We start from the raw sequence: 23,148 nt of genomic DNA on the forward strand, positions 1-23,148 counted from the left end.
TCACGTTTTGAGCAAAGGTGAGCCGTGGGGGCAGTCTGTCACCTGCCCAGCTAGTCACAAACATGCCTGGGCAAGAACACTGCCCTCTGGTTCACTGGCACCCAAAAAGGTTTGCGTTACTAGTTCAGAGAAACTGAGCTTTGAAGAGTGGAGGGAGGGGAGGACGAAGATAATCGATCGCTTTGTAACCTTCCTGTCTTGGTGGTTAGGTGCGCCCCTCTGGGAGGTAATCAAGAGAAAGTCTGAGTGCCGTCACGGTGCTACTCTCTTCCCCTCATTGCTTTCTCCCGCCATCCAGGAAGAACATTTTTTAAAAATGTGTAACCCCAGGCATAGAGGGAGCTTATATCTACAAGATGCGTATCAAAGAGAAGGCATCAAAATACCAGGTCAGGTCACAGCCCCGGATCAGCTTCTCACCTGCCTATGTTTAGGGCAACTAACGTGCAGGGTTTGGTGGATAGGAGGGTGAACATCAACTCCTCCCTCCCGTACTGCATGGTTCCGGTGGCCTGTGCTGAGGGAATTCAGAAGCCTGTGTGGTGGGACACCTCAAGAAGGGCTCGTCAGAGGAAGCAGAACTGGGGAAAGAGGATGTGGACCTGAATACAGGAAATTTTCAGGCTGACAAAAAGCTGGGAAAAATAACTGGTGGGAGCAGGAGTCAGCGACACTCTAGGCCAAACCTGAGCTAAGGATGCGTGAGACAGAGAATCCATTAACTTACAAATAGGTGTTGGGCACCTTCTAGGAACCCCTTCCTTGTTCCAAGCACCATTACCTCACTTGATCCTTAGCAGCTCTCTGGAGTAGGCAGAAGAGGGGTAGTCGTCTTCTTCCCACCCATGAGGCTCAGAAAGGGTAAGAGACTTGCCTGGTTGAGTAGGGGAGGTAGGATGAGTGCCTGGGCCTGCTGGCTTCCAGGCTAGGGCTCTTCCAAAGGCAGCATCTGGGGGAGTCTGGCTGCGGCCACACCACGAGGAAAGTGGCTGGCTGGAGGAGTGAGCAGAGCCCACAGGCGGCATCTCTTCTCCTTGGGGATCGGCGCTGGAAGGCAGGGCTGGGGCTTCACTCTGTTTTGTTTAAGCAGCTTCCTCAGCTGTCATGGGGCTGATTGAGACCACCCGAGGACTCCTCCCAGGAGCAGGTAACCTCAACCCACAGCATCCATCCTTCTTTACCTGTTTAACTCCAGTCTATCCAGCATAATTCCCTACTTTCCTCTTTTGCCCTATGTTCTGGGCTCTGCCCTGCCAACCTAACTCAGTTTGCTCTTTTGAGAGGTCTTGGCTGACTCCCAGCCTGGGCCTTCTCTGGCCTCCCACTTCCCATGCAGATTCACCACCCCTATTCCATCCTGGCAGGAGGGACTCAGAGGCTGCCTCGATGCCTGGGGGTGGCCCTGGCGAAGGAGCTCATCTTCACAGGCCGACGACTGAGCGGGTCACAGGCCCAGGCTCTGGGGCTGGTGAACCATGCTGTGGCCCAGAATGAGGAGGGCAACGCCGCCTACCACCGGGCACGAGCACTGGCCCAGGAGATCCTGCCCCAGGTTTGGTGATCACCCAGCACAGGAGGGCCTGTGCCATACGGGATGCACGTGTGGAGAGGCCAGGGGGCAACATAAGATCCATTTACCCAGATTTATAAAATTAACCCTCTTTGGAGTTTTAGCATCCATTCAGCCATCCAGTAAATGAAATCAGATTTTAAGTTAAAATGAAAATTAAGTTCTGAGGGACTGGAATCAAATAGGCTTGAAAATCCTCAGAACAGCACAGTAAAACAGAACTTCCTGAGATGATGTAAACATCCTCTACCTGTGCTGTCCACTAAGGCAGCCACTAGCCACATTATTTAAATTAAAATTAAAATTTTAGTTTCTCAGTTACACTTGCCACATTTCAAATGCCAATAGCCACATGTGGTTACTGGCTACTGTATTGGACAGTACTGCATTAAAATGTCCCCAAAATTGAAAAAGCAAGATTCTAAAGCAGATAAAGAACTACCAGCTCAACTTCCCGACCATACTACATGGTAGAAAAGTGCTTGAAATACATGATGTAGGACATGTTAAGCTCCATTCATTTTTTAAAATCCTCAAATAGCCTATGAGCATAGTCTCCCAAGAGGTTTAGAGACCCAGGGAGTAGGTTTAGGCCCTGCCTACATGTAATCTCCAAGTACCTGAGAGGCTCTGCTGGCTTCTCACTCCTCTAAGAGGACCCAGAGGGAGGTCCCAAGTTTCTGCAGATATGTAAGCAGCTGAAATGGAGCTAGGTTCTGCTAATTTATAATACTGACTGAGCCCATACGGAGCATCTCATCCATCCGACACAATCCAAGGTACTTTAATAGTGTCCCAACTATTAGAACAATCCAGTTGAGCTGATTACCCCCATTGTATCTATGCTATAACAGCCCCAGAAAGGTTAAGTGACCGTTCATCAAGGTCAAAGAAAGTGACTGCAATACCAGAAAGAAAAACAGTAACTGGTATTTTGGCATTAATGCTGCATAATTAAAAAACTGGTATTTTATTTTAAAGAGTGCAGAATGTGTACGATTTTTTTAAAAAAACAAACTAAATAATGCATTTCAAATACAAAAAATTACAGACGTTACAAAACGAAGTTAAAATATAAGCCTATAAAACTGTTACCCATACTCTATCATTTTAATATTATTAACAGAGAAAAGTATTTGAATTAATCATGAAGAGTAAAAAAGAGGTATTTTATTTTGGAAAAAAACCACTGTCTTCCTTAAATAATCCTGCCTCTTTTTATAACTTTGAGGTCTTTTTTGAGGGCAGGGACTATAAAAAACTGATAGTGAATTTGGTTTAAAAGAAAGCATTTCTTTTGTCTTCTTTTTATTGATAGTTTCATCACATATAAATGGAGAGTCTGATGCTGTTAATTTTAATGCTGTCATGTTTCTGTTATAGTTGGTCAGAAAGTCTCTGAACTAATACAAAACTCTGAATGACTCAGGATAGTAGCTAATTACACTTCCACAGAGGGGGCCTATCCAGCAAGACTTGAAGACTACAGGGCTTATCTTTCTGCATAAACTAAATAACTGGGTCTCTGAGCTTATCTCAAGATGATTCAGGCTTCAGATTTTTCAGTGTATTGAAATAACGGTATTCTACTAATATAATTAATAGTATTTCAGTATTTAAAAGCAGCTTTGTATACCAAAACACGAGCATACCAAAAATTAGTACTAAAATCACTAATGCAAATGCTAGGACATTTTGATGCAACCTGAAAAATGAATCTTTAACTTCCAGCTGAGTAACTGGGTGCCAAGGATGAAAGGGTTCTTGGATGGGGTGAGCACAAAGGGTGGTGTGGTAGATGGCTGCCCTCTAGCGGACAAACTACTAAGACTAAGGAGTCAAGTGGCTGCAGAGATTAGAGCCCAGAAAAAACTGTCAATAAACACAAGGTCCACAACTTAACACTCAGATCTTCCCTTTAAATAATAAACATACCTTATCCTTTGAATATGGATTTGGCTACGTTTTCTACTTGAACAAAGGGATGGAACATACTGTGGCCAGTGTGACTCAGTGTTCTCATTTCCAAATAACATAAAATGATCAATCGTATTTCTAATAATTCATACACGCGCGCACACACACACACACACACACACACACACAGTGCACCCTTGAACAACACAGGTTTGAACTGTGCAGGTTCACTTATACATGGATTTTTTTCAGCTAAATACATACTACAGTACTGCACGATCTGAGGTTGGTTGAGTTCGCGGATGCAGAACTCTATAGGGAGGGCTGGCTGTAGTTATACGCAGATTTTCCACTGCATGGATAGTCGGTACCCATAACCCCTGGGCTGTTCAAGGGTCAACTACATATATATATGTATATATATATATACACATACACACACACATACATACACACACACTCAGAAACATAAATGTGTGTTTTCAACACAGTACAACATAGCTATGTAGTTTTTAATGTTCTGTGATGAGAAATCCGTAGTTAAATAACATATATTCATGACAAGCAAATCAAACAGAACAGAAGAATAAGAAGGACATAAAGTAAAAATCAAAAGTAGGGTGACCCTGTTTACCTGGGGCTGTCCAGGTTCAACGTGAAAGTCCCATGTCCTAATAACCCTTCAGTCACTGGCAAACCGGGAGAGCTGGTCACCAAAACATCGCTCAACTCCCCAATCCCTCTCCCCAGAGATGACCACTGTTACAGTTTGCACACTCTTCATTGTATGTACAATATAAATTATGCACATGTACTCATATCTAAATGACTCTAAATTCTTGTTAAGATGGTTTAGGGAACACAAGGAACACACCTTCAGAGGCGAATCCAATTCTAACAGACATTTAAAAAACAGGAAATTAAAATATGCATAGAAAAGAATGCAAACAGTATGGAAAAGTATAAAACAAAAAAGTGAAGTTCTCTATTCTCTTGACCCTTCTCCCCAAAGGCACATCATACCAACACCTTTTACACAAATGGAATAATATACAAACCAGTATGCACCTTTCTTTTTTACCTACTACCTTGGAGAGTTTCCCATTCCAGCACATACTTATCAACCCCATTCTTTTAAACAGCTGCACACTTTTTCATTCATGGTATGGATGTGCCCTCATTTAACCAGTACTCTAATGAGGAACATCACGTTGCTTACATCTTTATGCTCCTGAAAAATAGCCGGAGTGGATAACTTTGTACATCTTAGTGTACTTCTGGAAGTAGATGCCTACATGGAGGTACAACATGAAAGAGCATGTGCATCTAATTTGCCAGTTCTTGTCAAACTGCCTTCCCGAAGCATTGTACCAATTTACTCTCCTATCAATTATGTATGCAAATACCTGTTTCCTAAACCTCAGCTATAATGGGCATTACCAACACTTTACAATTTACCTAGTCTGAGGTGAAAAGGAGCACCTCACTGTTCTCATTTACGTTTCTTTAAAACAGTCTGAAGTCCTTCATTTTTATGTAGCTAGCTTTTTTATTTATGGCTTCTATGCTAACAGACTTTTTAAATCATTCTTTTTATGATAAAGAAAAACTTCAAATAATACAAATACAAAAACTTCAAATAATATAGGAGGCAAAAGCACTCCTTGCCTGGAAGTGGGGCTGGGGATGGAGTGCCAGGCCTGCCGTGGCACAGCTAACTGGAAGCAAGGCCGGTGAGGCAAAGACGGCCACTTGGATGCTCTTGCAAAACGCCCCCTCAGGGTTCCAACCCAGGCCTGTCAGACTCCAAAGCCCAAGTTCCTAATCTTGACCGTTTTTCACCCTATTGGGGGAAAACTTGCTCGCAGGAGAGGCTTGAGATGAGACAGGTAGAGGAAGGGAGCAGCAGTGGGAAAGGTGACTGGGAATCAGATCTAAGCTTCACCACTGACTCACTGGACAAACGTGGCCAAGTGCTTCACCACCCTGAGCCTCGATTAAACATGGCACCATCCTGAAAGGATGGGCAGCACCATTTGACCATTAGAGAAGTCTGTGGGTGGGAAAGTATTTGGAAAATGTTGTACATGCTGGAGGGATGGATTAAATGACAAGAACCCCGATGGTCACGATTGGGAGGGTCAGGGATCAGTTAGGCTTCCTCCATTATAGAAAAGGAACATCTGCTGAGAAGTAGCAGGTACTAAAACTAACGAAACTTAACACTGTCAGTAGAACAGCTGGATCTCTGTGCAGACCTCTTCCCCACCGTGCAGCTGTGTGCCTAACCATGAGCACTGATCCCCTCCTCAACCAAGCTGCTTCTTTTCCCTAGGCCCCCACTGCTGTGCGGCTGGGCAAAGTAGCCATTGACCGAGGAACAGAGGTGAGAGGGTTTTGGGTTGGAACCTGGGCCCCACTAAAGTCAGTGGGGCGGCTGGGAGGTGGTGCTTTCATGGCAAACAGATGGACAGCACAGCTGGAAAGAGCTCGGGAACTGGACTCTTCTAACAGACTTTGAGGCTGACCTCTCTCTTTGTGCCTTGCTTTTACCTACCTACAAAATCAAGTTTGGCCAGGTGATATTCCAAATGACATTTTATCCTCATCTCTCGCCCTTGGAGAGAGAAGGAAATGGAGGTTCAGAAAGGGTAAGACTTATCCAGGGTCCCGGAACAAGGGAATAACAAGAACCCAGGTCTGCGTGGCTCCCAGTCCATGTTCTCGGGTTTGTGTTGGTCAGTAATGTGGCCTCGTGGACCGGGCTCAGGTGTGGGGCCTTGGCTGCAGCTAACCCATCCTAGACATCAGCTCATTCATTCATCACACACTGAACCTAGACCTGAACTGGGACACAGAAATGAGTCAAATATGGTCACTGCCCCCAAGGTGGGGAGGGGGACGGACACAAATCACTAATGAAGGGTCAAGGGTACCAAGCAGACACCCTGGAGAGGTTAGAGCTGCACTGTCCATGTGGCTACTGGCTACGGTATTGGACAGTGCTGAGTTGGAGAATGTTTTCTAGAACTGGGGCTTAGGGTGGATGAGACTTCCAAAAAATAGGGACAAGTGTGAGGAAAAACAGAGGTGTATAAATAAGCAACTTGACAGAACAGGACGAAGGGACGAGTGAGACAACATAGCATGGAGGTTAGGGGCATAGGCTCTGGTGCTGGACCATCTGGGTTCAAAGACCTGCTTTTCCACATACTGTTGTGCCCTTAGACAACTCATTCCACCTTTCTATGCCTCAGATTCTTCAGCTGTATAGTAGGGAAAATAACCCCTGTTGGGAAAGGTACTTCTCTTAGTGCTTGTAAGTGGTAGTAATAGCAAGTACTGTGCAGTATAGGCTGGGAAGTTGCCAGGGGCCAAGTCATAAAGGCCTTAGTCCTCAGGGCAATGGGAAGCCAGCACAGTTCACTAATAGGGGTGACAGGAGGCATGGGGAGGCAGCCAGACGGCAAGGAGGGAACACTGGCTGTGCAAGCACAGCTCAGGCACACCCTCCTCAGCTCTACAGGCTATGTGTCATCCTCCCCGCTGTTCTCAGCCCGCATTCGTCCCAGCACTGTTTCACCACTGTTAGGAATGGTATTCCCTCTCCAGGTAGGGGATTCCTTATCATCTCATCTCTCTTCATATGGGCTGGCATACAGTAAGCCTCAATAATTCTTTGCTGGAAGAATCCATAATCAGTAAGAAGTGGTGTAGGAAGTAGGACTAGCTGGCGCCCAGTGCTGATGGGGATGGGCAAGGTCAGGGTGATCCACGCACAACTTCTTTCTTGCAGGTGGACATTGCATCAGGGATGGCCATTGAAGGGATATGCTATGCCCAGGTATGTGTCTGCCACCAGCCCTGCATGCTTGTAGCAGAAGCCGGGCCAGAGTGGGCGGCCTTAAGTACTATATGACCAATTCAGTAGGTTCCTCCCAACCCAGAGAGTCAGTCTTTGTGCCATTCCTTCCTCAGTTAGCCTGGGGTGATCCCAGGGGAGCCACACTGCTCCTCTCTGGGACTGTTTCCTCAGCCATCTAATGGTGGTGTATCCTGCTCTACTTGGGGGCCCAGAGAATCACAGAGGAACTTGAGAGAGAAGAATAGCAGCTTATGCGATCTCTGTACCAGCGGCTACTGTAGACGTCAGGCTGGAGTGGGACATCAAAGCCTTGGTTTTCACCTGTAGGCTGTGTGTGTTCGATGGTGGGGCAATAAACCTGGGGCTGACCTATTTAGCCCCTCACTCCTGGGTGAGTCAAAAATATTAATCTCCAGGTTAACAAATAACGAAAATACTCCTAAACAGGGGGTCCTGGGACTTGTAGGACGTAGTGTGAATCAACTACACACCAGGATTCAAAGCCAGAGTTCTTACCGCAAAGCCTAACCTATCTTCTCTACTGAGTAGCCTCATTTCTGACTGTTGCACGAGACTGTGAGCTCTCTGGAGGCGTGCAAGCTGTGTGCAAAGAGAGGCTAATGTGACAGGCCTCGGGTGCTGAAGAGGCAGCCTGTCTTCCCCAGGAGACCAAGGAGCCATCGAGGCCCATACTGTTGCGTGGCCCAACACCGGAGTCCAGAGGCAGCGAAAGACTTGGATTCTGTCCTTGTCATGCGTTGAACAAGCTTGAGCGAGTATTGGCCTCTGGTCCTGCTCCCACAGACTAATACTCTGTATATTGTTTCAGAACATCCCGACCCGGGATCGGCTGGAAGGCATGGCTGCCTTCAGGGAGAAGCGGCCCCCTAGATTTGTTGGCGAGTGACTTCCCTTGAACCTTACGCATGGGAGATGCACATCTTACAGGGAAGGATCCAGACGGAAAACGTGCAGCGCGCCTGCCCTCCTCATTTCACCCCTCTAGGCTTCAGTTTCCTCACAAGGACGATGATCGATATAGAGTGACTGGCACGGTGCCTGGCACGAAGGTGCTGACTATGCCATCTACCGCTACCTTCATCATTCCTCACCCAGGCTAGACAATCACTGGTGTCGGGTTGGCTTTGGAGAATACCTGTCTCTCCCTAATAGAACGATCAACTAAGGACAAAACAGACCCCTCTGGGCCTTTATATCGCTGGCACTCAAGCCTGACCTCTGCCTCTCAGTTATTAGGTGCTCACCAGAGATGAGAGGAGGTTGTAAGAACCACCCTCCACTGCCCTGTTTCTTCCTCTGTACAACAGAGATAATAAGGAAACCCTGGCAGTGGTTGAATAGGCCCAGCTCTCTGCCAGTTACTCACTGTGTGCCTCAGCCTCCTCATCTATAATGAAACTGTTGGGAGGACTAAACAAATAATAAAACGCCTGATGTTCAATAAACGTGAGTTATTATTCATGTACACTGTTCTTCTAAGAACCAGATGAAATCACTGCTGTGAAAACCTTTTGTAAACTGTAACGTGGCAGGCAAATCTTTGATGGAGCATTAAATAGCTTTCAGGAGTGCTGAGAAGGGAACGATTAACTCTGATGGACAACATGGAAGGTCAGGAAATGGGCAGGTGACACTGGAGTTGAAAGCTGAAGGATCAATAGGCATTTGAGGCGAAAAAGAGGAAGCCTGAGGGGAACAGCACGAGCAAAAGTGAGCAAGATGACGACACTGAGAAATAAAGGGTGGCTGATATGCACATGTGCACACTAGTCTCAGGAGCCCTCCTTCTGTGCACCAAGGCAGGGGAAGAGACAGCCACGTGGTCATTCTTTATCTGACCTGAGCTTTCTGCGCCTACGCCTGGCCAGACTCAGAAGTCACTAAGCCACGGGCACGGACACATACCAATAACATTGTTGACTTGCTGCTAAATACAAATGTGCCCCAAAGTTGTGCTCATTTCCTGAAAGGGAGAGTAACACAGAAGAGCCCAAGTCTCTGAATCAGCAGCAACCGCATGAGCAGCATCTATCTACTCAGGAAAGTAACCTGAACTTCTTCTTTCTCATCTGTTAAATAGGGAGGATAAAACTCAACTATCACAGAGGATTGTTGTGAATGAGACAAAACTTGGAGAGGTGCCCGGTTGTCGAACTGGACCTCAACAGGCACTATTTCCCACCCACCCTCCTCACATTAGCCTAAGCTAGTATCTGGTAACAGCATGTTCCAACGCACGGAACTCAGGTCAGGAAAGTAAGACAGCCTTTTGAATCATGCAAAAGAGTGAATGAGAGAAAATACTGTGTAGTTGCAGGACTGTAGAAGGAAGCAGATTACAAATTCCTCTTATCCAGTCACCAGTGAGCAATAGTTTGAAATATGGTTTAGAATAAGAATAAGCCTCATCTGATTCCAAACAAAGGTATATAGCATTCCAGTTAAGAGTCTGGCCAGCTAACAGCACAAAAATCTAGTCCTAAAATAAGCTACTAATTCAGAAAGGAATTTATTTCTTTGAAAAACTTAAACAGATGAATGGTAAAACATGTTTTGTTAGTTGTCAATAATAAGGTGAGGAAGGATTTCATACTCTATTCCAGAGTGGGTTTGCAGAGGACACAAACCAAAGCTTCTGATAGTTTATACTGTGGTTGAGGCTGGTTCTCAGAGAAGCTCACTATTTTTCTCATCTCCATATTAGGTAAGAGCACCTCTGGCACAGCCCTTCCTTTTCCTCTCAGTTTTCGTCACAGTCATAACTCAAATTAAAAATTTGAGGGATTGAGGGATTGAGATTTATAATCCCCATATAATCTTTCATCTGAACACTCTATTCTCAGTCCTAACTCTGACCATGCCCCACCAGCACACCCAATCACATACAATGTTACGCTTACTCAGTCTAACGCGTAACGTAGAGGAAGGAAGGTCAAAGGTAGACTATCCAAAATCATAAAAATATATTTCTCTTCCCTCCACCCAACGAGTGGAAGGTACTCTGGTATCTATTAAAAATAATTTTTTTTCCTCCCCTCCAATAGAAGTTCTGCCTTCCAAACAATACACTTATACGTGTATGCTTCCTAGAACTTTTTCATGTACTTCTTTTCCAGTGGCTTCATATAACCAGGAATAACAACTTAGGAGATTCTTTCAAACATGAAATTTAATAATAAATATCAAAGTTTCCCCGTAAGTCTTTCTTTTTCCTTTCCTCTGACAAACACTCAGAGTTAAGAAATTGGTCGGGGCTAGAGAAAAGTAACTGGCATAGCTGTTCCAACACAAGCTCACAAGTCTTCACACAGAGTCCAGGGCTTGATTTTTCAAAACTGCTGAAAGGGTATTCCCAGAATGATTCCAACTTGATTTGGGATCATGGCTATCATACAAACCCAACCTTCTTATAAGTTACAGAAAGTCAACCAAAAAAAAAAAAAAAAAAGGCCAAGAAGGCAGTCAACTCACAAACTCCAATGACAACTTGTTTCAATTCAATTCAACATTCAATTGGTGACAGGGCAGAAGACCTGACACTGAGCAACAGAGCACCTCTGAAGCCCCTGAGGATAAGAAGGGCATTCAGCAGAGAGGGGGTCTCTGATAATTCATGAAATGCATTCTGAAGTCATCTAGAAGGGAGGCTGCAATGTGCTGTGCTTGGGGGTCTGCCTCACTGTGCTTCTGGATGTCACACAAAAGCTGCAGTCCTTCTTCTTCGACTAACATTTTGCAGTATTTGCTGGCTGAAAGAAAATCAAGCGAAGAAACCTGACGGACAAGTTGGCATCTTAAATATTCCCAAATTACCACATTCACCATTTTGAAGAAAGAGTACAAAGTTTTAAGCCCTTTGACACAGGAATTAACAGATAAACTGTGTCAATGTAGAAGAAATATGCCAGGTAATGCTTGGCTTGTGTAATGAGATAATGGATGATTATTTTATTATGTTTACTTCTGGACAACTCTAGGCTTCAAATGTCTCTAATCCTAGCTAAAAGGATAAGAACATCTTTTATTACAAAAATGATACAAATTTCAGGTTCAGGCAATATGTTGAGCTACACAACCTAAAAACACCAGAGCTGGATACAGTATAATTGAAAAATTTTTTTAATTCATAGTTGAGTGCACAAAGGAAAGGAATTGTCCAGGAGTCAGACACAAAGAGCAAACAGCACCTAAAGCTCGTGTAACCTAACCTGTAACTATCGTCGGGCAGAAAGGGACCGTCAGTTTCAGTAATCTAGGAATTTAGATTTTAACTTAGGAAGTCAGAAGCAAAATCAATGCATAAAGCTGGCCCCTCAAAGGTCAAGACAACGGATAAGACAATGAAACATCTGCATTTAGCCTGACTCCTGGGAGAAGTCTTTCCTGAGAATTTATAAACAGTCCCAAGTTGGTATAGGGTTTGAATTTATATTACCCTAAATGTTCTGGGAACCCTTGAGCTGAGAAATTAATATAAGAATTAGTCCAATCCCACGGAAACCTCTAGAACATTTGACAGAAGCAAATACAAAGCTGTACTGAAGGGACATGTGCACAACTCAGTCTGAAAGGATTCTCTTAATCAGTCCAAGAGTCTATTACACACAGAAACAATGATCCAAAAACACATCTAAGGCAATTACCAAGAATGCAGTAAAAAGAAACAAAGACATGGAAACATTTGTTTTTAAATGGTAGGACAGATTCAGAGAAGGTATAAGATACTGCTGATAGATGTTACAAGAAAGGAATAGAGAGAATAGGTGGAGGGTAATATTTTAAAAGAAAATGGCTGAAAATTTTCATCAATTTTGTAAGGTATAATCATGACCTGAAACCCAGAGGCCATATAACAAAATATTGACTTGTAAAAACAATGAATAAAATCAAGACAATAAACTGGGAAAAAGTATTTGCAAGAGTCCCTTCAAATTAAAAAGAAAAAGACCAAAAATCAGTAAACAAAAAGTGAGCAATGGAAATCAACAGACAATTCAAATATAAGACAGTTCACCTTACTTAAAATAAACATCATCTGAGACTCTCTTTCACCTTAGATTGACAAAGATCAAAAAATTCAACTAAGGCTTCCCTGGTGGCACAGTGTTTGAGAGTCCGCCTGCCGATGCAGGGGACATGGGTCCGTGCCCCCCGATCCGGGAGGATCCCGCGTGCCGCGGAGCGGCTGGGCCCGTGAGCCATGGCCGCTGGGCCTGCGCGTCCGGAGCCTGTGCTCCGCAATGGGAGAGGCCACAGCAGTGAGAGGCCTGCGTATCACCAAAAAAAAAAAAAAAAAATTCAACTAGGGCTTCCCTGGTGGCGCAGTGGTTGAGAGTCTGCCTGCCGATGCAGGGGACACGGGTTCGTGCCCCGGTCCGGGAAGATCCCACATGCCGCGGAGTGTCTAGGCCCGTGAGCCATGGCCGCTGAGCCTGCGCGTCCGGAGCCTGTGCTCCGCAACGGGAGAGGCCACAACAGTGAGAAGCCCGCGTACCCCCCGCCCAAAAAAAATTCAACTAAACCTTTTTGCAAGAATAAAAGGAAACTGGAAGCTCTAATATATTACTGATGGGAATGCAAACTGGTAATCAATTATCTGGATGACAGTTTAGCAATACCTACCAAAACAAGCATTCATAACACTTTGACTCAGTAATTCTAAAAGTATTCTGCAGATTATGCTTGCAAAGTGATGTCTTTTCTTTTAACAAATGGTATGCACTACGCTTGTACTAATACTGTGCTATGTACAAATGCTCGTACTATGAGCCAAGCAATGTTTAAATGCTTTGCAAATGTTACCTCATTTAATTCTCATAACAGCCCTATGAAATAGGTACTTTAATCCCCATTTTACAGATGAGGAAACTGGAGCACAGAGGGGTTCAGTAACTTGCTCAAGCTCCCACAGTTAGTAAATGGGAGAAAAGTACAAATAGTCTGATTCTGGGGTCTGTCCTCTTAATTAGCACACATGTTCATCTTTCCTAAGTATATAGTATGTGTGTGAGTGAGAGTGAGAGAGAGAATGTCATTATTCATTGAACCAGTGTTTGTATTGTAATAGAAAAGACTGGAAACAATGTTAAATAAATTAATTGTTACATCATATAGCAAAGAAATACAGAGCAATCTAATTAATAGTGGTGATCTGGAGTCAGATCACTAGGTTAGAGCCCTATCTCTGCCGGTGCAGGCTACTTTAACTTTGGGCAAGTTACTTTACTTCTCTATGCCTCGTTTTCTCATCTGTAACAATAAATACAATAAAATGCTACCTGTTCTGTCTGTTGTGAAGATTAAATAAGTTACACATAAATAGCTTACAACACTGCTTGGCACACAGTAAATATAAATACTCAACTAAATTCTAGTTGTTGTTACAGTTACTACTGTTGTAATTGAATATACTAGAGTCTATTTCAGTGCCATTCAAACTGATTGATCTGCCTCCATCTATTCATATGCCAGTACCATTTAAAGAGAAGTGTTAGAGACTTCTCTGGTGGTCCAGTGGTTAGGACCCCACGCTTCCACTGCAAGGGGTGCCAGGGTTTGATCCCTGGTCTGGGAATTAAGATTCTGCACGCCACAGGCACAGCCAAACATAAATAAATAAATAAAGAGAAGTATTAGGGCAAGCTCCTAAAAACCATTTTTCTCAGTCAGTTCTTTCCTGTTTATCCTGCCACTTTAACTTTAAAATAATTTTCAGATTCCTCAACTCTTACTCATTCACTTGAATTGTATTATATCCGTGAATTGAAAAGAACTGAGTATAGTATGTCTCACAATTATTTCAGGCTTTTAAATTATTTCCTATAGTTTTTTTTTGCATATAGGCCTCAATACTTGTTAAAGCCGTTCTGAGATAGCTTATGCTTTTGATAGTTAAAACTTTAATTCTAAAAGTTATATCTTAGGTATTTTAGTATAAAAGTATAGCCTATATTTCTTTTATAATAAAAGCAAAAATTTTAATAATAATGCTTAACAAAGAATAAAAGCCAAGGGACTTCCCTGGTGGTGCAGTGGATAAGACTCCACGCTCCCAATGCAGGAGGCCTGGGTTCAACCCCTGGTCAGGGAACTAGATCCCACATGCATGCCACAACTAAGGAGCTGGCAAGGCACAACTAAGGAGCCCTGGAGCCACAACTAAAGAGCCCACCTGCCACAACTAAGGATCCCACGTGCTGCAACTAAGGAGCCCACAAGCGACAACTAAGACCTGGCGCAACCAAATAAATAAATAAATATTTAAAAAAAAATAAAAGCCAAGAATTCCCAAGGGGAATTTAAAACAGCAAAACATGGAAAAACATTTAAGCTGCCTGGGACCAACTCCTGACATCTGGCCCCCCAGCCTCCCTCAAACCATTACAAAGAGGCAAATCTATGTATTACTATAGGAAGAATAGTATTCATGATAAACTACTGAGTGAAAAACAGCAAGCTATAGGGTAGTATGCACAGAATGAGCCCATTTTGTCTAAAAACATTATCCTGTTCACATAGAGTATATACTAACTATAGCATGTATACAGAAAAGTATCTGGAAGTATAGTTATAGTTATCAACTTATGGACAGTGCTTGCCTATGGGGAATAGGAGTGGGAGCAAACTTTCACTTTCTATATCGCTTGACAAACACCCCCAATTACAATTCTGTAGCATTTTTTATACTAATACAAATGCTTTTCAGTTACTTTTTTAAAAGTGTTAAAATCAGGACATAGGTGAACAATTTTTCAAAATTCCATCTTGAACTTAATCCTTATACAGAAAAATAGCTGGAAAACTATTCTTTTTAATTACATACGGTTTTTACTGCAGACATGATACATGGCCCATAGTGCCCAGAGCTGAACTTCCGGTCGAGAGACGTTGCCAAGGAGTGGGAAAAATGCCTTGAAGGATCTAAATAAGTACAAAGAAGATGTTTCTTCAGAACTCAAGCTAACATCAGGGATATAATAATAATTTTCAACGTTTTCCCCCCAGGGTCAATTCCTCACCAAGACAGATGTACTGCTGAGCATATAATCAGAACAAGCATTTAAGAAATTATACTCTGTGTGAGACATTATACATTCAACATCTGATTCCACCCCCAATCTTGCACACTGCCAGCCTCATTTTACAGATGACGGAAACTGAGTCTCAGAGATTTTCTAAGAGTGATTTTCCCAATATCACAAAGAAACAGGATTTGAACACATGCTATTTTATTCTAATATTTTATCACTGTACCATGGCCTCTACATAGTGAGTAGACTGAGGACAAGCTTTAAGAAAAGCACTATACCATCATGAAATTACCTGTAGGTCACCAATGCTGTCATCTTACAACTTGAACTTGGCCAATTCTGGATGGTTGTATACTGTACAAAAAGACATATCAAGATTCTGGTATTGTTTCATGTCATTTATAATTACATATATATGAAACAACATAAGTTTTCAAAACATGGAATTGATTACTCAAATTTAGGATACCTAACCTGCCAACTATCAATTAGATAAGCATTATATATGTAGAATATAAACAAAGTCATGTGGAAAACAATGCAATAAAAAGGGGCTCCTGTTTAATGATGGAAGATTGAGCATGCACCCACTCCTCCCTTAAATCCCACGAACAGAATGATACAAACGGTTTAAAAGAAAACAAATACACATAGAAGAAAGCAGAAGGAAAATGGTAACTAATTTAATAGATCTAGCACTAGGGAAGGTTGAAAAAACAAACCATTTTGAACAGAACACCCAAGAGACTTAAATATTTGGCAAAAGTATTACTTCAGGAAGTGAGATTAGAGGTGGGGTTGAAAATAGGAGGATTGGTTGAAAGTACCAAAGAATCAAGACTTCAAGATCTCCTCTACCACCCCTTACAAAAATTTCTGGACTGGGCAATCCCATGAACAGCTGAGGTTGGGAGTACCATGCTAAAAACGGGGGGCTAAAGTGAAAAATCTAAATACTAAATGCTGAGTCTCCTTTACCCCCCAACTCTCTTCCTCCAGTGGGTGTTTAGCCTGTTGGAAGCCGACCTTATAATCTTCAATCAGAAGAATAGAAATTAAGGAAGGGAGGGATGGGACTTCCCTGGTGGTGCAGTGGTTAAGAATCCACCTGCCAATGCAGGGGACACAGGTTTAAGCCCTGGTCCGGGAAGATCCCACATGCCACAGAGCAACTAAGCCCGTGCAGCACAACTACTGAGCCTGCGCTCTAGGGCCCACAAGCCACAACTACTGAGCCCGTGTGCTGCAACTACTGAAGCCCACATGCCTAGAGCCCGTGCTCCACAACAAGAGAAGCCACTGCAATGAGAAAACTGTGCACCACAACAAAGAGTAGCCCTGGCTTGCTGCAATTTGAGAAAGCCCATGTGCAGCAACAAAGACCCAATGCAGCCAAAAAAAAAAAGGAAGAGAGGGAAGCAGGGAGAAAAAAGAGGAAAGAAAAAGGAGGGATGGAGGGGCAAGAGGGAGAGAAAGAAATTTCCCAGAATTGAAGGAAATGAGCTTCCAGAGCAGTAAGTAGCCAATGGAACAGATGAAAATGAACCCACATCAAGGCACATCACTGTGATTTCCAAACACTGAAGACAAAGGTCTTAAAGCTTCCAAAGAAAAATGGCACGGGACTTCTCAACAGTGATACAGAGAAATAAAAGACAATGGAGCAATGACTTAGAAATTGTGAAAATATTTCAAAACTTAACTTTTATACCTAGCCATTTGATCAACTAAATGTGAATGTAAAATAAAGGCCTTTTCAAACATAAAAGGTTTCAAATTTTCTTTTCCATATATCTCTTAGGAAGCTACTGGAGGATATGACGCAAGAGAATGAGGGAGTACACCAAAAAATAGGAAGGTATGCAATCCATGAAACAGGGAATCCAACACAGAGCACAAAGAGGATCTCCAGAATGATAGTAAATGAATATCCTGGGATGACAGTGGCCTAACAGATATACAAAAAAGCAAATCAGATGGAAAAAAAAACAGAAGGCTTGGGAAAGTAGTCTCCAAGAAGCTGAAGTAGACAGGATGTGCTTGAATGTACTGAAAGGAGATGTATACTTGGAGTATAGGAAAGGGTGTGCATTGGGACAAAGAGAAAAAGAATCTTCATTTTCCAAAGTGGGAAAATAAATTGATAATGTCTTTAACTACAAAGTCAAGAAATAACAACATATGTTAGCGATATGGAGGTAAACACCAAAAGAAATAGCTTTAAAAAGAGCTGAGAGTGGGAAAGAGAATTAGAATAAGCCATATAAACGGTTTGCATGTATAACTTTTATAGAAGGAAAGTTACCAGAAGGAATGCAACAAAATGTTAATAGAGATTAGCTTTGGGTGGTTAAGGTGTGGGTGATTTATAATGTTTTCTTTATATTTTTCTCTCTCTTTCCCATTTTCTACAATGAACACATATTTCAAAAATTCTTATGATCCAGAAAAATAAGTTATCTGCAAGGAGAGATGACTCTGGATTTTGTAAAGAGCAATGGTTCTCATACCAGATCCTGGAGGAGTGCTCTCCTCTGGAGGTCATGGGATATCCAGGGCTGTTTGTCAGATGTCAGGTGGGCTATGATGCCTGCAGCTAAATAGCTGACTTCCAATTCCTTACTATGCAGCAAGCTGCTGACATGCTTTACCACATCTTCAGTCACCAGCTCGGAAGAGAGTTCTCTGACTTCAGCTATGTTGTTCTATGGGTCAGATGGAGCAGAGAATATCAGGGACAGGAAAGGAGGGGAGAATCAGGAACTGGTTCCTCTCCCTCTCCTACTGCTCAGCTCATATACATACAAGAACACTTAGTCCCATCCTCCTCCCTCTGACTTAGCCTAACACCTACAATCCCACCCCCTTGATGATGAGCATGATCAGGAATAACAAATCATTGAGTAAGCACGTACTAAGTGCCAGGCACTGAGCTAGAGAGACTGAAATGTCTTTTTATCTGCCTTATCACACTTAATCTTTAATAGTCCCACAAAGAAATGCGACACTCAGCAAGACTGACTTGTCAGGTTCACACTGCTAGTAACTGGTTGGACTAGAATACAAATCCAGGTCTGACTAAAAAACTTAACATTCCTGGGGGCCCACTACATGTTACATTAGCTTTAAGTTTAACAGTAACAATGAAAGGCAGGAAGTATTTTCGTTACTTTATGTACTGTATTAGTTTTCTATGTGTGTAACAAATTAACACAAACTTGGTGGCTTAAAACAACATACATTTTTCCTCTCCCACTTTCTGTGGGCCTCGCTTAGCTGGGTCTCACGAGCCTGCAATCAAAGGGCTGGCTGGGCTGCATTCTCATCTGGAGGCTTCAATGGGTGAGGTGTGGGTGGGGAGAATACTTCCAAGCTCACTCAAACCGTTGGCAGAATTCATTCCCCTGTGGCTGCAGGAAGGAGGGTTTCTTGCTGGAGGTCACCCTCAGCTCCCAGAAGCTGCCCATAGTTTTTTTTTTTTGCTATGTGGGCTTCTCCCTTCTCCAACCACTCACTTCTCTAGAGTGTCTGCTAGGAAGAAGGATTTTATACATATTGTCATATAATCACAGGAGTGATATCCTATTATCTTTGCCATATTCTGTTAGTTAGAAGCAAGTCACAGGTCCTGCCCAGACTCTAGGGAAGGAGATTACACAAAGACATGAACACCAAAAAAACTATAATCACTGGGGGTTGGTCACTTAGGGTCTGTCCACTACACAGATGAAAAAACAAAGGTTTAGAGGATAAACACACAGTCAAAGCGACCACAGCAGTTACTGCTCCTTCTAAAGCAGCTTTCAGAAAAGTATACCCTATAGACTTAGTATGTTGAGAAAGGCATAAGGCACTCTGTAGAAAATTGTACTGTTTTGAGACCCACCCTGCCCCCTTTTCCCAAGACTAGCTATACCCCTCTTGTTAACAGCATGATTTCAGCAGAAATTGCACTGTTTTTAGACCCCCTGCCCTTCTTCCCTGGGCCAGCTACACAATTAGTCAACAGCATGACCAGCATTGAGTCTATCAGATGGGCAGCCCCAAACAAGAAGAGACAAGATGATAGATAGGATCCTTAGCAAAACTGAAAGGGACACCTCAGTTGAGTCCCAAGTTCCTCTTTAATCTTGGCAGAGGCTTTTATATTAGCCTTTTCTTCCCAAGAGTCTATGGAATAAAATACTGAATGGGAGCTACAGGAGAATGTGGGTCTTCCTCATACAGAAAAAGGAAGGAAAAGGAACAACCTCCCTAACCCTCAGTATTCTGAGAGGCTCTCAAAAGGATAAAAAGAAGGATACTTAGCATTGTATAGATCTATGAGGCTTCAATCCACCCTTCTGGCCTTATTTCCCATAGTTTTTCTTCTTCCCACCTTCTCCCAAAATTCCAGATACTCTATATTACGGTGTCCCTCAAATGATTACATTTTCTCATTCTTTCTTAGCCCAAAATGACCTTTGTTCCTTACTTCTACTTTTCTGTACCTTCCAAGTTTCCAATACTAATCATGTATTCCTCTCTATGAAGCCTTTCACATCTGCTCTGTACCAAGTCCTGTATGTGTTAGGGATACAAAGGGAAAGACACAGTCCCTGCTTTCAATGAGTTCATGATCTAGAATCAAAGGCTCCCACTGGACTTTGTGCCTCTTTTCCAGCACTTACCACAGTCAATCATGAATTACAGAGGTATTTGCATACACGTCTGACACCACCTCCCAACATTATTAGTACTAGCAGCTTGCTATGTTTCATGTATCTGTGTCTTCCGAAGCACCAGCACAGCAAACTGCAGGGGCATACAGTAGTATGTCTTCGTTACTTTTTGTAAATCTTCACCTTTATCTTTAGGAAACAAAGAAATCTCTCAATAACAAATATCCTGATTGGGAGGTAGTATAAAAGTATAAACAAAGATATTTCTAAAAACTTAATTCAATTGTTAAAGAGGAAGTAGGGTAAAGTGGCTACTATCAGAGGGTCTGGAGCCAGACTGCCTGAGTTTGAGTTCTGATTCTGCCTCTTACTATCTAGGTAACATAGGGTAAATGGCACTTCTGTGCCTCAGACCGAATATCTATAAAATGTAGACAACGATGTATCGGAGAGTGCAGAACATAACGCAATCTCCCTATCCCTGTGTATATGCCCTTTAACAATGTGACTGCTCTTCCCATCAAGGGGTGGCCACCTCCTTTAATCTGGGCTTATCCGTAGGCATAAGAAATACCTGGTCTTTGTACCTAGTTCCTGACTCAGAGCTCTCAAATCCCTTGGAATTTCTGGAGTGATTGGAGCAACTTTGTTCTAATGAAGTGACTCTTGGTAGGCACCTAGATAGCTTCTGGATGGGGGCTGGATGCCAGAAAGACCAAACCTTGATTAGAAGCCTGGAACTTTCAACCCCATGCCCCCAACCTCAGTGGGAGAGGAGAGAGGCTAAAGATTGAATTAATAATCAATCGTGCCTGTGTGATGAGACCCCCACCCCCACATAAATACCCCTAAATAATGGGGTTTGGAGAATTTCTGGGTTGGTGAACACATCAAGGTGCTGGGAAGGTGGTGTGTCCAGAGAGGGCATGGAAGCTCTGCACACATCCCTCCTTCCTTGCCCTACATACCTCTTCTATTTGACTGTTTCTGAGTTGTATCCTGTAATAAACTGAAAATAGCAAATAAAGTGCCTTCCCCAGTTCTGTGAGCCATTCTAGCAAATTATCAAACTGAGGAGGAGGGTCGTGGAAACCCCCAATTTAAAGTCAGTCAGTCAGAAGTAGGGGTGGCCTGGGCTTAACAGTTGGCAACTAAAGTGGAGGCAGACTTGTGGGACTGAGCTTTTTAATTTGTGGGACCTGATGCTAACTCTGGATAGCTAGTGGCAGAAGTGAACTGAATCGAACTGTAGGACACCCAGTTGGTGTCAAACAAGTGGCAAAGTGGTTGTTGGAAAACACCCCGGGTCTCGTAATCTACTTTGACCTGTGAGACATTAGAAAATCTGATCTAAGCAGAGGCTTAAGAAGCACTTGTACAGTGCACTTGCCTTCTATTGCTGCCCAGAAACTGCCAAGTGAAGAAGCTCATGGAGACATAAGGCCCAGCTAACAACCTGTACCAACGGTCAGAGCTGAGAGTCAGGCCATCCTAGAGCATCTAGGCCTAGCTGAGCCACCAGATGACTGCAGCAACATGAATAACTCCACAGAGACCAGCAGAAGAACTGTACAGCTGAGCTGAGTTCAAACTCTAGACCCACAGATTCATAAGTGAATAAAATGGATGCTGTTTTAAGCTGTAGTGTGTTTACAGCAATAGATGACTCATATATAATGGTATTTACTTTATAGGGATAGTGTGAAGATTAAACGAGCTAATGCACGTAAACTGCTTACAAAAGTGCCTAGCACATAGTAGGTACTACATGAGCGTGAGCTTTCTATTTTTTTAAGTAATTAGAATTAACTCAAAACAATTCACCTTACCAAAAGACCAAGTACTTTGCTTTGTATTGTTGACTCTGAAAAAGTCTGTGAAAAGAATATACAGGTTACTTTATCATGAAGAAAAGAACTTTACAGGGACTTCCCTGGTGGTCCAGTGGGTGAGACTCTGCACTCCCAGTGCAGGGGGCCCAGGTTCAATCCCTGGTCGGGGAACTAGATCCCGCATGCATGTCACAACTAAGAGTCTGCATGCTGCAACTAAGAAGTCCGCATGCCACAACTAAGACCAGGAGCAGCCAAAATAAATAAATAAAATAAATAAATAAATATTTTTAAAAAGGACTTTACACATAAACTCAATCCTGTCTTCCCACCTCCAAGACTTGGATGAAGATCGCCAATCCTTGATTTTCAATAACATGCTTGCAGGCAGCTGGAGATTCATCTGTAAGATTCCAAAGTGCTTTCAAAGTAAACAAGAAGGTGACGTCATCTAAATTCTCAGTAGTCTTTTGTTTTACTATTGCTAGAAGTTCCTAAAAAACAAAGAGACAGGGAGTAAGATGCCCTAGTGACTGACTCAATTCCAGTATAAGGAAAGCAATGGTTAAGAAAAACTTTAGAATCAAACCTCGGTTCTAAACCCAAGTTCTACCACTTAATAGCCTTGTGACCCACTTTCTCTCTATAAAATGACTTACACCTATTTTTTAGGGTTTTTGTGAGGAAAAAATATTAAAGTTTATCAAGCACTTAATCTAGTTCTTGGTGCTTGTTAATAAACCTCATAATCAAGTACATATCAGCTATTCCATTATTCACATATTGAGAATGTTTAGTCAACACCTTTTGGAAGTCAGGCACATATTCAGATAAGAGTGACAGATTAAAAGAAACAGTTTATCTCAACTAAATAAAATAATTTTTAGTTTTGGTAAATGCTCTGAAGGAAACACATAAAAGCCTAAGAATTTTCTTTAGAAAAGGTGGGAGAGGGAAGACTCCATACAAAGGTAATATGTAAAAGAGACCAAAAGAAAAAAAGGACAAGGCAGCTAAGCAAGGAATGAGGACATAAAAGGGGGAGGGGGGGCAAATATTCCAGGCAAAAAAAAAAAGCTTGCTGTTCTACACCACTGAGCAGGTCAGTATGGCTACAGGATAACACTAGTTTGTAGTATAACATGTCCTAATAGCTTGAAGAAACCACTGACTTATTTAACAGAGATTCCAATATACCATTGCAAATCAGAATTTTTCTAGACAAAAGTTAAGCCAGTATTCATGGTTTCTT

General features: G+C 42.7%; 2 protein-coding genes across 5 annotated transcripts in view; one reads left to right on the forward strand and one right to left on the reverse strand.

Moving 5' to 3' along the window:
* The window catches only part of ECHDC2 (enoyl-CoA hydratase domain containing 2), a 28,044-nt gene extending 17,894 nt beyond the window's left edge, over window positions 1-10,150 (forward strand). For 3 of the 4 annotated variants that reach the window (XM_027108519.1, XM_027108518.1, XM_027108516.1), the window contains 5 exons: window positions 1,088-1,147; window positions 1,365-1,552; window positions 5,823-5,873; window positions 7,284-7,331; window positions 8,182-10,150. In XM_027108519.1, the coding sequence (XP_026964320.1) occupies window positions 1,088-1,147; window positions 1,365-1,552; window positions 5,823-5,873; window positions 7,284-7,331; window positions 8,182-8,259 (425 nt within the window). In that variant the 3' untranslated portion in view covers window positions 8,260-10,150. The remainder of the gene's footprint in view (window positions 1-1,087; window positions 1,148-1,364; window positions 1,553-5,822; window positions 5,874-7,283; window positions 7,332-8,181) is intronic. The other variant, XM_027108517.1, reaches the window with a different exon arrangement.
* A 32-nt stretch (window positions 10,151-10,182) lies between these two features.
* ZYG11A (zyg-11 family member A, cell cycle regulator) overlaps window positions 10,183-23,148 on the reverse strand; it is a 58,597-nt gene continuing 45,631 nt past the window's right edge. Inside the window, exons 9-14 of the mRNA XM_027108515.1 lie at window positions 22,229-22,390; window positions 21,894-21,938; window positions 17,914-18,108; window positions 15,696-15,757; window positions 15,196-15,293; window positions 10,183-11,122 (exon numbers count right to left, since the gene is read on the reverse strand). Coding sequence (XP_026964316.1) covers window positions 10,959-11,122; window positions 15,196-15,293; window positions 15,696-15,757; window positions 17,914-18,108; window positions 21,894-21,938; window positions 22,229-22,390 — 726 coding nt within the window. The 3' untranslated portion in view covers window positions 10,183-10,958. The remainder of the gene's footprint in view (window positions 11,123-15,195; window positions 15,294-15,695; window positions 15,758-17,913; window positions 18,109-21,893; window positions 21,939-22,228; window positions 22,391-23,148) is intronic.

Source organism: Aethalodelphis obliquidens, unplaced genomic scaffold (assembly GCF_003676395.1).
Source record: "Aethalodelphis obliquidens isolate GAN/ISIS:26980383/991018 unplaced genomic scaffold, ASM367639v1 scaffold9, whole genome shotgun sequence".
NCBI lineage: Eukaryota > Metazoa > Chordata > Mammalia > Artiodactyla > Delphinidae > Aethalodelphis > Aethalodelphis obliquidens.